The 16,816-nt window shown below is 42.9% G+C and overlaps 1 protein-coding gene across 2 annotated transcripts in view; it reads left to right on the plus strand.

Annotated features, from left to right (window-relative positions):
* The window catches only part of LOC126539990 (fucolectin-1-like), a 209,765-nt gene extending 194,084 nt beyond the window's left edge, over nt 1–15,681 (plus strand). For both annotated transcript variants that reach the window (XM_050186821.3, XM_055075778.2), the window contains one exon: nt 14,368–15,681. In XM_050186821.3, the coding sequence (XP_050042778.2) occupies nt 14,368–14,636 (269 nt within the window). In that variant the 3' untranslated portion in view covers nt 14,637–15,681. The remainder of the gene's footprint in view (nt 1–14,367) is intronic.
* The last annotated feature ends 1,135 nt before the right edge of the window (nt 15,682–16,816 follow it).

Genomic DNA, 16,816 nt, shown 5'->3' on the forward strand with positions numbered 1-16,816 from the left:
TCTCCTGGTTCCCCTGCCAATAAGTTCTGTCTCTTGTAGAACAGGTGAACAGCCGCTTAGTCGGCAATGAGTAGGCAGGGCTGCCCCTCCTCTTGACGTGACGGCCGTTTCGTGTTCTTTTAAGAAGACAATAAAACAGCGCCCCGTCTTGCCCGTATACACGCGACCACACTAAAACGGTATGCAATAAACAACATTTTCAATGCAAGCTGTGAAATTATGCCTGGTAGTGCAGGGCACTCCTAGGTTTACAATTTTCTATCCTAGCACAGACTTGACATCTTACATGACACCGAGAACACAACCCGAACGCCGTGCCTTGTAGCGACTTTTTTCACATTGTTGGACATCGTGTGGATATAGGGCATGACTTCCACTCGCTTACGGTTCAACTGGCAGTGCTAAGTGCTCTGCCTTCGGTCTCTTTTTTTCAATTTTTCGAGTTTCGTCTCGGCTACTCCTTTGAAAATAGTTTCAGGAAAGCCGGCCACCTAAAGGCGTTTCATCTCCTCATGAAAACTTTGCTCCATTGAATGGTGGCAGCTTTAGAAGAGTTAACTGCTGGGCTAGTTGGTGATCTTGCATACTGGTGTCGTTGTCTTACTTGTGTGTGTTGTTTTTTCGCGCAAAACTTTTTCAGTATGAATGATGGCAGCTTCTATTGAGGGCAGTCTTGATGCAGAGGGTGGCTTTTCCACTCTTCATTTGTTTAGAGTGCAACGACTGTAATGGTAGAGGCTGTTTCTGGGTACGAGGCGCATATATCCAGCAGACGTGGCCATTGTTAGAAAAGCTTAGTTCTAAGTTCAAAAACCGTATTGCATTTTCTGGTGCCAGTTCTTTCGTAAAATTTAGAGCCTTCGTGCACACTATAAGTAAGCTAACAATATCACTTGAGACCGGTTCTAGTTCCAAAGAGTCCTTCAGGTTTAACAAGATCAAAAAATAATCAACATACCTGAACACCTTGACTACCCTATCGTCATTTAAAGAGCTGCTAAGAGCTTTGTCAAATTTTGAAAGAAAAATGTGGCATAAGACGGGTGCCACACTGGACCCTATGCAGATACCATTCTTTTGCACAAACAGTTCATCCTGAAATTCAACAATCATCGACGATAAGTTCAAGGTTACAAGTTCCAGAAAAAAATCAATAGGCAGACCGCAGGCGTTCTCGAGCATAACTGACCCGCTTTCTTCGATGAGCTCCCGCACAGCTGCAAACAAATCAGCATTGTGGCACTGAATAAAATAAATCTTCTACGTCTAAGGAGAATGCCGTGCTGGCCAGGGGCTGTTTATCACGCAGGAAGGTCAGCACGTGTGTCTGTCTACGTATCTCCTGGTGCTTGCGTCTTAAAGGATGGTTCTATTGTTTCTAAAAATTTGTTACTGCACATAATTTCAAACCTGAATAAAAATTTGTACCTCCAACCAACCTTTGCTTTTCGTTTCGACGAAAATACTTTGGAGAAATTTTAGTCAAACAATAGCCCAATTTCTTTCCAGATAATCAATTATCTTCACTTTTGGGTCTGGGATGTTTCGCGAGCAATGACCCTCTTGTGAAAATTTCTAATTCTGTCCAATTTAAAAAAATATATATGACCTAAAGAAAAATTACGAAACCAACAGTCACTAAATTGTAAGTTTTTTTTTTTTAATGCAACAAAGGTCGTCAAATTTGGTGCAGTGGTTGCCGAGAAAAACGGATTCTCCTTTTACATGTATTTAGATAGGAGCACCCGATCTAAACCTTAGTCTTAGGGGCTGCTTTCCCCACTATCACGTCCACGTGTAGAACAAGATCCCGAAGATAGTGCAATGCCGGACCAACCCGCGGCGAAGGTGACGCAGGCGTTAAGCACTCCCCATACGTGGGCCAATCCCGAAGCTGGCGCAATGCCGCGCCGACCTGCGGTGGAGGTGCATTTCACCATTGAGAGCCCCACATACACAACTTCGCTGGTCATACTTCTTGACAGAGTGGAAAGGGACTGCGTTTTCTTCTTTTTTCGCATTCATTTCGCTTTTAGAAAGAGATAATTCCATAAATTCAGTGTCATTCGCTCTTGTCTCGCTTTATATATGGGTTTGAATATAATCTATATCCCATTCATCCGCCAGAACAGGTGCAAGCGGGGAAATGCTCGCTATCTCGCTCGCGCACACACACACACACACACACACACACACACACACACACACACACACACACACACACACACACACACACACACAAGCACGCACACAGTGATGCGGAACGACGTGCGTACACGCGCACGCACGGTCGCACACACTCACACAAACGCAAACACGCACACACAAACATGCGTATGCTCGCACACGCATACACGCACTCGTGCCCAGCATATTCAAATACTGTAACAGAATCCTGCGCGCACACACAAATGCAAGTACACACGCACGCACGCTCAAGGTGTGCACACCCATGTACAGTCCCTGTCCTTTCCGGTTGCGTCACAAAAACATGCGTGAGCAAAGAGACTGAATGACACTGGCTCTGCAATTACCGTTCAAAACTCGAGCTATAATAAATCGCTTTACGGTTTAAATATTGCGCTCCTTCAAGTGAATCGGCCCTGTGCTGAGGGGGTGCAAGACCATTTGTTCCTGTCGTGTGACATAACCGCCCATGCTCCACCAAAACACTGCTTTAACGCACCACCAATGCTCCGAATAAGTTCCATAAATGCACATGTTGTTGCGAGGGACTACCCTCTTGGCGCAGACAGTTGAAACTTTTTTGATACTCGGCTATCATATAGAAATGAAATTGTTTAATATCTTGCCCATTCAGCTATGCATGTGCACTTCCGTGAAGTTCCACAGGATGGTGAAGGTGCAATGTCGAGAATTCCTGAGTTTGTCCATGCTACAATGTACGATAGTACTCTTCTTACGTAACACAAAGACATACGCATGCTTGTTATGTTGTCCAAAGAATCAAATTTCATAATAAAAGCGATGACTTAACAAATCAGCAACCCATTCCTACTCTTTAGGAAGTAAAAATAGAAACAAATAGAACATAGAAAGCCCACTGCACCGTTTTCTGGTAGTGCTGCCGTGCCCGAGTGTGCTTTTTTCCGAATTTGCATCTATGTGCCTCTTGTTGTCGGGTGATGTAGAGCTAAATCCCGGGCCTGTCACTAAGGTTTTGTTGAAGGTGCTTCGCGATGGGCAAAAAGAAATTGAAAACGATCTAGATAGCCTCGGAAAGCGGCTCAAGTGTGTCGAAAAGAGCATTCAAGTTGTTAGGGATCAAGCAAATAGCATAGTTAAGTTAACAAAAACTGTTGAAAAACTAAACGAGACCGTTGTGAAGCAAGCGGAGAGGTTGATAAACTTAGAGGACAGAAGCCGGCGAAACAACCTCGTGGTCTTTGGAATCAAAGAAAGCGAAAAAGAATCCGCTGATGACCTTAACACAAAAGTTCTAAGTGGAGTTTTCGAAGAAAAACTTGGTGTGACGTTCACTACGGTAGTAAGAATTCACAGAATTGGCAAGAAAAATAGCAAGCAACCTCGACCAGTGATCTTGCGACTTTAAGACTGCAGAGAAAAATCAAAACTGTACCAAAACTGCAAGAAACAAAGGAAGCGGCATTTCGATTGGCGATGACTTTTCCAAGGAAACACTGGCAAAACGCAAGCTGCTCTGGAATTCGGCAAAACAGGAACGTGATGACGGTGAACGAGTCCACCTTAATTATGACAAGTTAATAATAAACAGCGACGTGTTTGCCTGGGATTACTCTAAGAACCGCCGAGTACGAATACGCCGTAGGAACCCTCCGCCGGCCGAAGACTCGGAAAGGAGCCATGTGCGCCTAAAGTGTTCTGATTTTCTATTAACTAACTTCAATGCTAGGAGCCTTACTAATAAAATTACTGATCTAGAACACTTACTGCCTAGCTATGATCCACATATTGTCACTATTAGTGAAACATGGCTTCGTCCCGAAATAAAAGATAATGAAATTGTACCCCCCGGCTACGAAATATTTCGCAATGATGGAAAATCGCGAGGAGGTGGTGTAGCCATCATAGTGAAAGAAAATATTCAGTGCCTACAGATCGGAACGATCACAAGTGGGATCATCCCCACTTGAAGTGGGGATGATCCCACTTGTGATCGTCTTAGTTGGCGCTGTTCCTTCCTAATTCAAGTATGCACCATCTAGCCCAAATGAATGTTGTCCTGAACTATTATTGGAGCGTTGTACAGGCCACGAAGGGCACACGTATCGTATTTAGATTTAAAACGCCACTTGGAGGGACTTACACCCTCGAAATGCAAGCCGATTCTCGCGGGTGACTTTAACCACGGGGGTATTGACTGGAATAATTTGACAATTGATGCGAAAGAGCGGGCTTCCTCTGAAGTTGTTCTTGATATCGCTTTCAATCATGATGATGATTTGGGATTTTTATGGCGCAGCAGCCCTGCAGACTATAATGCTCCAACCTTCAATCATGATTTGACGCAGGTTGTTCGTGAAAACACACGTATAGCAGGATCAGCGCAGTCTACGGTTGACTTAGTTTTCTTTTATGCGTGTTTGGATAATTACAAAGTACTAATTCAAAGTGGACTATCTGATCACAAACTTATTTCTGTTGAACTTAAAACCGATCTTACTTCTGTCCGAATTAAAGAAAAGACCACATTTGTTCGCCAGTATGACAGAGCCGATGACACGAGCATTATCGACTACTTATCATGTACGTTGGACAGTTTCAGAGCGGAAAGCGACGTCAATGACTTGTGGCTGTGGTTTAAAGATATTGTCTCGTATTGTATCTAACATTTGCACCGTTGCGAAAACAAAGACAAAAGAAACGAAATCCATGGGTAAACCGAGAAATAATTATCTTAAAGAGACAGATCGCCCGCCAAAGACTGAAGAGAAAAAGGAACCACGATAAAATAGCTCTGTTATCACGGCAGTTACGAACTAAGCTTTACCCAGCCAAAGAGAAGTATTACACCCAAACCTTCTCCAACTTTATGGTCTCCTCCCCACACCGTTCTTGGTGTCACTTATCACAGGCTGCAAATAACCCACATAGCATTATCATGAACGGTTCGGTTCTGCACGATCACGGAACGATAGCGTCACGCTATAACACGTTTTTTCAGTCTGTTTTTTCCCCGCGGTGTGGTGGTGATGCGTCGCAGTATCAGATGCCTGCTCATCGTTCTTCGGAAATGCCGGACGTAAACGTAACGTACGAAGGTGTCGTTTCCCTCCTGCTAAACATTAACATAAAAAAAGCTAATGGTCCCGACGCTATACCAAATGCTTTTTTACGTAGAAATACGGAATGGGTTGGACACTATCTTACGATCATTTTTAAAGCATCACTCGAACAAAAACGCGTCCCAAATGACTGGTTAGTGGCCAAGGTTGTTCCAGTTTTCAAATCTGGAGACCGGCAAAAATTGAAAATTACTACCCCATTTCCTTATCTTGTGTATATGTAAACTTCTTTAGCATGTAATATCAAAATCAATATGCACCTACCTGGAAGACAAAAAACTTCTATATTCCAATCAGCATGGTTTTAGGCAAGATCTTTCGACAGTGACGCAACTGGTTGAAACAATTGAATATTTTTGCGAGGGCTTTAGATAACAAGGGGCAAATTGACTGTATTTGTCTTGACATGTCCAAAGCCTTCGACCGAGTCCCTCATTCAGAGCTCATTGATAAGTTGGTTCATCTTGGCATAAAATACAATGTAACACAATGGATTCGTGCATACCTAACAGGCAGAACTCAGTACGTAGAAATTAATGGCTCCAAATCGGAATTATTAGACGTCACATCCGGTGTTCCACATGGGGGTGTGTTGGGTCCAGTCTTATTTCTTGTTTATGTTAACGATATTGCGCAGTGTATTAACAAAGACATAAGAGTGCGACTTTTCGCAGATGATTGCCTCCTTTATAAACACATAAACAACCAGGACGATTCCAAAATTCTTAACGAAGCTCTGCAGGTGGTTGAACAGTGGTGCGAAATTTCAAAAATGAAAATTAACAGAAATAAAACTTTTGTATTTCGTGTCACAAACAAGAGAAAACATGTTGTTGACTTTAACTACACCCTGGGTTCATTTACACTTGCCGCAGTTGATAGCCTTAAATATTTAGGCGTAACTATTTCCAAGAATCTGAGTTGGAAGGAGCACGTTAAAACATTTGTTCGACAGCAGAAATGAAACTCTTGTTTTTGCGTAGGAAGCTCAAGCTTGCTTCGGAAGACGCTAAGTTAACTGCCTACCTATATCTGGTAAGACCGACACTGGAATACTCCAGCATTGTATGAGACCCTTATGAAACAGGATTGATAAACATGATTGAAAGAGTCCAACGAAGAGCTGCTCGATTTATTCTTTCTCGTTACTCGCAAAAAGATTCTGCTACGGAAATGCTGCAATTACTTAACTTACCCTCCTTAGCCGAACGACGCCATGTAGCCAGATTTTTGTTTCGTTTTTTTGCTTTGGAAAGGGCATTTTAACATAAATACTACTCTTTATTTAGCACCCAAACAGGGCAGAAGCTCAAGAGGTACACATGAACATAATTTTCCGATATCTCAACTGCACATTAATGCATACGCCAATTCTTTCTTCCCCAGAACAATAAATGAGTGGAACAGACTACCAATAACGATTATTCAATGTGATACCGTAACACAATTTGAAAACAATCTAAGGCAAATCATGTCCTAAACAAAATTACAGATTGTGTTTATTGTCTCTGCATATTGCTTTTGTATTTGTGTTGTTACTAGTTTCCTGGTTCTTTTTATGAATGTCTGCTCAAAAAGAGTGTTCGATGTATTATTTACGTGCATTGTGTATAATGCACATTATGTTTTTCATTTTCTGTGCTGTACCCCACCCCTGTAGCGGCCTCCGGGCCAACAGTATGACTAAATAAAAATTTAAAAAATTATACATTTGAAGAGCTCTCCCGAAAGAACCAAAACAGAAACCAAATCTACAGTCTTGTTCTTCGTCCGTCTGGTGGGAGACTGTCGAACTCAGTCCTACGTGGACAAAAAAGAAAAGAAGAATGGTGTCATGCAGCACGGCATCGAACCGCTGCCAGCATGATGCGGAACGACAGCTTCGAGCGAATAAACTGCTCAGCCATGGCTTGCAAAGTTTCCGCAAGTGATACGCTCCCGTTTTTACAGGTACCACGTGAACATGCACGACTTTGTTTCAGAAATCGCTTTTGGGAACAGTGTCTCGCCTTGTGTAGAGAGTCGAGATAGGCGTCACTCCAAAGCTGTGTCTGTGGACTACATACGCTGCAGCGGCTATGACCAAAGACGTCGTAGCTTTATCACCACTACCGTTTTTGTCTGGAAAATTGAGTACAAATTTTCGTCGTTTCCATAGGCTTCCATGGTTGAACCTTTAACCGCTTTGGGGACAAAATTATCGCTTGACACAGCCTGTTCATTGCATTTGGCTCGTGTGGATTGTCTTCCACAATATGTCTGTCACCCAGCTTTTTCAATAATCGACCTGCAGCTTTTGTTAATCTGCGAAAAACCCACTAGTTTCGTTGAAAACGCGCTAGCTTCGGGTCAGGGCCGCTTGGGGCGCTAGTTGGTACGTCTCTAGAAAAGGTACATAGGAATTGCGAATCTGGATTGAATTCGGTAAATGCTTTATTGTTCAAGACAGCAAGAATTTCATATTTGGTTGTATTTACCGTTCTGTTTCATCGTCTGTCAACGAATGCTGTACCAATCACCATCATACTTCACATACTGTATCACTAGAAAATAAAAATATTTTTTAATGGGTAAGATAAACATTAGTTTACTCGATGAAACATCACCCATCTCTATTAACTACAGTAATTTATTCCATGGATATGGATATGATTGCTCAATTACCACTCCGACACGCGAGTGCAGACACGCCTATTGACCGCGCTCTTTCTAACCTACTTCATTAACCAGAGGCAAAAGTTTGGCGCATTTACATCAGTGATCACTACGCCCTACTCTTTCGTTTCAATTATAATGGATCACCTAAACCACATTCACACAATAAAGATATGCTGGACAAAGATGGCTTCATAACGGCTGTTGCTAATACAAATTGTTGTGATATTAAATCACTAAACGACCCAAAGAAAGCCTGCGGCATTTTTTCACAATCCGCGGCTCTCACAGCAGTTATTAGCAGAAATGCGCAAATGGGGTAACTTAAATGGGAAAACTAAAGGGCAACTCTTCAACACGAACTTACGTGCCGGATATAAAAGCTTCTGTAACGCCTTTAACTGCAAAAATAAAATCAGCTAAACAATTGTACTTCGAGCAAAGAATTTTACACGTTGCTAAAGTAACTGGGAGATTGCGAACTCCTTTTTAAATAGGCACAGACGCCTGAACCAGGCATACAGAAATTCTAAGGATGGAGTAGTTCCGCTGCTGAAATAGCTGAGGCTTTTACTAGTTCTTTCTTCCATAACAATTCGCCTTCTCCTAAACAAATCATCAACATGAACCGTATAGGTTATTGATTCTTTTTGTTTCCTACAACGCCAGAAGAAATAGCTGTTGGTATAAATTACCTAAAAGTGACAAACGCTGGAATTGATGAGGTCTACCTCACTAGCAGCGAACTAATTGCGCACCTAATTTCAGACATACTTTCATTTATTGTTAATTTATTATTAAAGACAGGTTTATTTCCTTCTGTACCTAAGCTTGGCAAAGTCATCCCAGTTTTTAGAAGCACGAACTAGGTCATTATTCGGCAACTGCAGATCTGTTTTCATTCAAGCGTTCTTTGGCGAATTTATTGAGAAACAATTTGAAAGAGGACTAACGAAATACGTTTCCATATTTAATATCCTGCCATCATGGCAGATCGGTTTTCGCCATGCGTATTCCACAGAGCAGGCACTTATTCATCTTACTGACCAACTAAAAAAATTAATCGACGAGGGATTTCTCGCCACCTCAGTTTGTATAGATCTAACACAAGCATTTGATAGCATAAATCATAATATCCTATTCTCTAAGCTCGAAGCAATTGGCATCTGCCCTTTCACATCTAAAAGCTACTTATATAGCAGAGTTCAAGTTGTTTCTGTTTCCAGTGCTTATTCTCGACAGCGAACAAGTAACGTCTGTGCGCCCGAGGGCTCCATCCTAGGACCGCTTCTGTTCTTAGTTTATATTAGTGCTTTACCTAATTGTTTTTCTTCAACAAAATGCAATCTATATGCTGATGATACCACTATATTCACCTTACATAAAGATATCTCATCTCTCGTTAATAAGATAACTGCCGACTTAGAAAATATTCTAACGTGGTCTAATGTTAACATGTTATCTACAAATGCACCTAAAACGAAAGTTGTTGTATTCTCTTCACATCAGCGAAACGTAGCTTCAATTCCACCTATCAGTTTTGGTCCCCACTGCCTTCATCCAAATTCATGTTCATCTTTCCTTGCCATTCTACTCGATTGCACTCAGAAATATCACAATCACATTGCTCAAATAAAAAAGAAAATAGCTTACTACATACGTACCTTAATTAAAGCACGCCCTTATTCACACGTACCACATTGCTCTCACTTTACTACTCTGTTGTCCACTGTCGCATTACTTACGTTATAATATGTTGGGGAAACACCTATGGATACTCATACTGCGCCTCTTCAGACAGTTGAGAACCGAGACATAAGAACAATTGCTTGTAGTTCACGCTTTTCTAATGCCACTTTCCTGCTACACGAGGATGACCTCCTTACAATTTCCGGTCCCACTAAGTACCTAGGTAATTTTTCTACAGATTTGTGCATAATGAGCTACCATCGATAACATCTTCCCTAACTAACCTGATAATTCATAGAACCACCAGATTCACATTGAATAACAATTTTATTTTACCGAGAATCCGCACTAACTACGCTAAACAAACCGTGGAATTCATCGTCATCACCAAGATTATCATCAGCGGCCGGCTTACGCCCACTGCAGGGCAAAGGCCTCTCCCATATTTCTCCAACTACCCCGGTCATGTAATAATTGTGGCCACATTGTCCCTGCAAACTTCTTAATCTCGTCCGCCCACCTAACTTTCTGCCGCCCCCTGTTACACTTCCCTTCCCTTGAAATCCAGTCCGTAAACCTTAATGACGATCGGTTATCTTCCCTCTTCATTACGTGTTCTGCCGATGCCAATTTCTTTTTCTTCATTTCAACTAAGGTGTCATTAACTCGCGTTTGTTACCCAATCACCTCTTCTCACCCAATCTCCTCTTTTCATATCCCTTAACGTTACACCTATTATTATTCTTTCCATAGCTCGTTGCGTCGTCCTCAATTTAAGTAGTACCCTTCTCGTAAGCCTCCTGGTTACTGCCTCGTACGTGAGTACTGGTAAGACGCAGCTGTTATACACTTTTCTCTTGAGGGATAGAGGCAACCTGCTGTTAATGATCTGAGAATGCCTGCCAAACGCACCCCAGCCGATTCTTATTTTTCTGATGATTTCAGTCTCATGATTTGGATCCGCGGTCATAGTGTGAATGTATCCTAAGTAGAATTATTCCCTTACCACTTCCAGTGCCTCGCTACCTATCGTAAACTGCTCTTCTCTTCCGAGACTGTTAAACATTACTTTAGTTTTCTGCACATTAATTTTTAGACCCACCCTTCTGCTTTGCCTCTCCAGGTCAGTGAGCATGCATTGTAATTGGTCCCATGATTTACTAAGCAAGGCAATATCATCAGCGAATCGCAAGTTACTAAGGTATTCTCCGTTAACTTTTATGCCAAATTCTTCGCAATCCAGGTCTCTGTATGCCTCCTGTAAACACGCTGTGAATAGCATTGGATAGATCGTATCTCCCTGCCTGGCGCCTTTCTTTATTGGGATTTTGTTGCTTTCCTTATGGAGGACAACGGTGGCTGTGGAGCCGCTATAGATATCTTTCAGTATTTTTACATACGTCTCATCTACACCCTGATTCCGTAATGCCTCCATGATTGCTGAGGCTTCGACTGAATCAAGCGCTTTCTCGTAATCAATGAAAGCTATTTATAAGGGTTGGTTATATTCCGCACATTTCTCTATCACCTGATTGATAATGTGAATATGGTCTATTGTTGAGTAGCGTTTACGGAATCCTGCCGTGGGCCTTTGGTTGACAGAAGTCTCAGGTGTTCCTGATTCTATTTGCGATTACCTTAGTAAATACTTTGTAGGCAATGGACAGTAAGCTGATCGGTCTATAATTTTTCAAGTCTTTGGCGTCCCCTTCCTTATGGATTAGGATTATGTTAGCGTTCTTCCAACATTCCGGTACGCTCGCAGTGATGAGGCATTGCGTATACAGGGTGGCCAGTTTCTCTAGAACAATCTCCCCACCATCCTTCAACAAATCTGCTGTTGCCTGATCCTCCCCAGCTGCCTTCCCCCTTTGCATAGCTCCCAAGGCTTCCTTTACTTCTTCCGGCGTTACTTGCGGGATTTCATATTCCTCTAGACTATTTTCTCTTCCATTATTGTCGTGGGTGCGACTAGTACTGTATAAAGCTCTATATTACTCCTCAGCCACTTGAACTATTTCTTCCATATTAGTAATGATATTGCCGGCTTTGTCTCTTAACGCATACATTTGATTCTTGCCTATGCCTAGTTTCTTCTTCACTGCTTTTAGGCTTCCTCTGTTCCTGAGAGCACGTTCAATTCTATCCATATTATACTACTTTATGTCACCAGTCTTACGCTTGTTGATTAACTTAGAAAGTTCGGCCAGTTCTATTCTAGCTGTAGGCTTAGGGGCTTTCATACATTGGCGTTTCTTGATCAGATGTTTCGTCTCCTGCGATAGGTTACTTGCGTGATGTCTAACAGAGTTACCACCGACTTCTATTGCACACTCCTTAATGATGCCCATAAGATTGTCGTTCATATCTTCAACACTAAGGTCCTCTTCCTGGGTTAAGGCCGAATACCTGTTGTGTAGCTTGATCTGGAATTCCTCTATGTTTCCTCTTACCGCTAACTCATTCATCGGCTTCTTATGCACCAGTTTCTTCCGTTCCCGCCTCAAGTCTAGGCTAATTCGAGTTCTTACCATCCTATGGTCACTGCAGCGCACCTTGCCGAGCACGTCCACATGTTGTATGATGCCATGGTCAGCGCAGATTATAAGGTCTATTTCATTTCTAGTCTCGCCATTCGGGCTCCTCCATGTCCACTTTCGGCTATCCCGCTTGCGGAAGAATGTATTCATTATCCGCAAATTATTCTGTTCTGCAAACTCTACTAATAACTCTCCCCTGCTATTCCTAGAGCCTATGCCATATTCCCCCACTGACTTGTCTCCTGCCTGCTTCTTGCTTAACCTGGCATTGAAGTCGCCCATCAGTACGGTGTACTTTGTTTGGACTTTACCCATCGCCGATACAACGTCTTCATAGAAGCTTTCGACTTCCTGGTCATCATGACTGGATGTGGGGGCGTAGACCTGTATGACCTTCAAATTGTACCTCTCATTAAGTCTCGCAACAACACCTGCCACCCTCTAGTTAATGCTATAGAATTCCTCTATGTTGCTAGCTATATCCTTATTAATCAGCAATCCGACTCCTAGTTCTTGTCTCACCGCTAAGCCCCGGTAGCACAGGACGTGCCCGCTTTTTAGCACTGTATATGCTTTTTTTGGCCTCCTAACTTCACTCTGCCCTATTATATCCCGTTTACTGACCTCTAATTCCTCCAATAGCACTGCAAGACTCGCCTCACTAGATAACGTTCTAGCGTTAAACGTTGCCATGTTCAGATTCCAATGGCGGCCTGTCCGGAACCAGGGATTCTTAGCAACCTCTGCTTCGTCGCAGGTCTGACCGCCGCCGTGGTCAGTTGCTTCGCAGCTGCTGGGGACTGAGGGCCGGGGTTTGGTTGTTGTGTTCATGTAGGAACATTCATATATGATGTTGTGTTCATATCGGTTGTTGCCAAGTACTGTACCAGGGTGGCCAATCCTGCTCTGGTGAGGGAGTGTGTTACCGGTTCTGGTCACCGGGATCAGGCCACACTCCAGGCCTGTTTATGCAACTTTATCAACACGCGGATTTTTCTTTTTTTTTTATCCGGTGGATAAATGCGCGGCACCCGGATTCGAACCACGGTCCTCTTGCACGCGAGGTGGATGTTCTACGTCTACGCCACCGCTTTGTTCTGTTAACGTTCATTTTTCGTTGCATGTATACTACCTTATTATATCCTACGGTTGCTTTGAGATGTTCACCATCATAACTGTTCTTGTACAGGAGGTCCCAATACAGCCTTTGCTTATGGGGCCTCCTTCTGCATACTAAATGCTTGTAATGTGGCCCAACTTGTAACAATAAATTGATGTAGTATGAATACAGCCGGTTCAACGGTGACCACTCAAAGGTGAGTATTCCTTCTGAAAGAGAATGATTGGTGTCAGCCGGACGTACTCATCGCCGTATGTTTTTGCTAAAAATTCTCTCTGGTAATTATCGAGCTATGCTCGGACAACAAATGCTTTTTTAACGGGCCGTGTGTTATGCTTTGGGGTGTAATGATGTGAGGATATGATGTGTGTGTACAGGGTGTCACCACTTCTTTTGTAAATGTCCGGCAGGCGGCTTGCGAAAGCATTGTCCATCCGGTGGCGGTATATTGAAGTGAAGAACGGGCTTCTATATAGTGCAACACAAAAAGGCTCTGTGGGCCGCATCACAGACCGGTTTGTTCGACGTCGCCTCAATATAGACTCGGACCACAAGCTGTCTGCGACCTTTACGACGTTTCGGTTAATATTCCGGCGAGCGGGCCGACCTCAATATTGGTTCAAATATTAAGCGCAACGGGATACCTTAAGTATCGAAGCCGGTTTGTAAACGAAGCACGCCAGTCTTGTCCGCCTTAGGCTAAGCTGTTGGGTGGTGCGCGCATCGAGTCGTAGCGTAAGCTGCGTGGAAACATGATAGATACACTGAGAATGCTAGACGCAGCTCAACTTTCATTGCAAGAACAGCGCAGATACATGTGCATGAGAAAAGGTGACTATCATTAGCAACTAAAGATGCGTTACTCAGCATGCAATAACACATATAAAATTACAGAAGCTATAGTTTTGAAATAGTTAAGTCTCTCTTGTTGGCACAAAGCGGGCCGGGGACAAAACAATATTATCCTACAATTCTTAGAACGACCTTGGGCGAACGAGTAAAGCCGATCCTGGCCTCGTTTGCTCTCAAAGCGAATCTTTCAGTTGTACTGTAGAACCCGAATGACAACGTGCAGGGGACCGGCTCCACGACTTCGACGTGCGTGTGGGCCCACTGCCCATTACGGCCGAACACAACGACGTCCCGTTCAAAGGAAACACACGCTGCTACTACCACGAGAAGGGCGGCATCGAGGACGAGGCGCTCGTGTTCCTCGAGTGCAAACCGTGCCCCATCAGAGGGCGCTACGTCTCCATACAGATCACCCAGAACTGCACCGACTGCCAGGAGCCGCTGAAGAACGTCCTTCAGCTCGCCGAAGTCGAAGTGTTCGGCCTGCCGTAGATCCACTGGTGCCGTTTACCAGCACAAGCTTATTTCCCGCTTATTCATTGCGTCATTCACCAAGTCACACAGCCGTAACTCGCGCACATGAAAGTCTTGTGCAGCTATTCTGTAGATCCTGCCATGCTGCTAAAAAAAAAGAAACGTTCTTTGTCAGTTCGTCAGGCAGGTAACAAAACTACGCCAAAGTGGTCATTTTGCAATGAATGTAAAGCTCCTTTTACGATTCGAGATGAAATATTGCTTGGAACGCAAAAAAAAAGACTGTTGCATTCTGCTTAGCGTGAAAGAAATTCGAGAAAGCTTATATGGAAAGCACATCCAGAATTCATTACTAAATGATACAAAGTAAATGCCCTGAGATACAGCGTGCTTAAATGGACTTCGTTCACGCGTGCCACCTGCTGCTTCCGGCCACCTGCTGCTGCCATCTTCGGCGACTTGTTTCATTCAGCTACATTTCCTATAATACGTTATTTCATTCATTCAATTACTAATTACAAGTAAATTACCCCATGTTGTACTTGGCGTCTGTCTTCGTTGGCGTTACATGATATCACTAACAATAAATCGTGCCCTTCTATGCCCCTTCGTCTCGTTCATTATATAACGAGTGTCTTAAATCCGGCATCATTGATGCATTCAGGTAGCACGTATGGGTTTACTGACCAGTCGCCTTCACCCTGAAAGGTAACGTACACGCGACGCCTGCGGTCGAAAGGATATTCCACAACTACTACCAAGGTTTGGGATTGGTTGCGCGTGCTAACTGTTCTATGGTTAGTTATACAGTTAAAACGTAAATACGTAAGTGGACGCAAATATGGAGCCGCGATGGCTCAATTTCTAGGAGCATCACAGACGTACTGCGAAGAGATGGGACGATTCTAAACCTGCGGCCAGTTGTTCTTTCATCCACTTTCATTTCATTTATCATTTACTTTTTCCAGTCATTAGGCACACGCCATTCCTCTTATGCTGTCACTGGTGTCCTTCCTTGTTGCCTTCTTATGAAATGAATAATAAAAAAAATCTGGCCCTCGGTTCCATTTATTCTCGCTCATTACATAATGAGGGTCTCGAATACGGATCCATGGAAGACTTCAGGTAGCATGTGTACTGGCCTGTTGCTTTCAACTAGAAACATCACGTACTCATGACGCCTGCAGCCGAAAGGATATTGCACAACTACTGCAAAGGTTTGTGATTGGCTGCGCGGACTAACTGTCCCATGGTTAATTATATAGGTAAAACGAAAGTTGAATTTTATTCTCCTGGAACGAATACACAAGGAAGTAGTAGCCAGAAAAGGCTACTGAGAATCGTAGCTTGACGAGCTGGCTGCCCTTTTACACAGCAGCAGCAGTTATTAAACAATTTTCAAACAAATGACTGATTTTACACATACGTACGGACAATGATTGCAGAAAGGAACATAAGCATTTAGTGAAATACAAAGGAAAGCTTCACATTAATGAGCAAATAGAAAAAGATAGATAAATAAATGCATCATAGTTCACAGGAACTGATCCCGAATTGTTTTTCGGATAACTGTGACACATCTACAGATTTCTTGGCAAGATTATTGAGCAGAGCTGGAAGCGTAAAAGCGATTGATTGTTTCGTATAGTTGCTTTGAGGAGTAGGTATGCGCCAAATATTCTGGTGACGCGTAATGTATACGGCAATATCTTCTCTTAATTCTGAAATCTCGCTGTAAAAAAGAGTTGTTCTTTTCTGTGGCAGAACAGTATTTATTTACTCTCAGGGCCTTTCGGCATTAGAGAGGGGAGTGGGTTATACAACAAATAAGAAGAAAATCTATCATGAGCTTATACAATGTTAGCTGAAAGTATGGTAAATGCAGTAATAGAACATGACACATAAAAGTAACATTAAACAAGAAAAAGGAAAACACCAAGAGCAGTTCGTACAAATGTTTGCAATTATCCATTGTTAGCTAGTGCTTTTCGAAAATTATCGTTGTTATTAATGGAAACAATGTCAGAAGGAAGTTCATTCCAGTCTTTCGATGTACGTGGCAAAATGAGTGTAAAAAGTGTGTCGTGTTACATGCACCAATTCTAACTTTATAATGATGATCACTACGGTGAGATAAGTAATATGGTAGCGACATGAATTTTGGATGAAGCGTAGGGCGGTGATACAGCTTATGAAAA

This window comes from Dermacentor andersoni, chromosome 2, assembly GCF_023375885.2.
Source record: "Dermacentor andersoni chromosome 2, qqDerAnde1_hic_scaffold, whole genome shotgun sequence".
Taxonomy (NCBI): Eukaryota; Metazoa; Arthropoda; class Arachnida; order Ixodida; family Ixodidae; genus Dermacentor; species Dermacentor andersoni.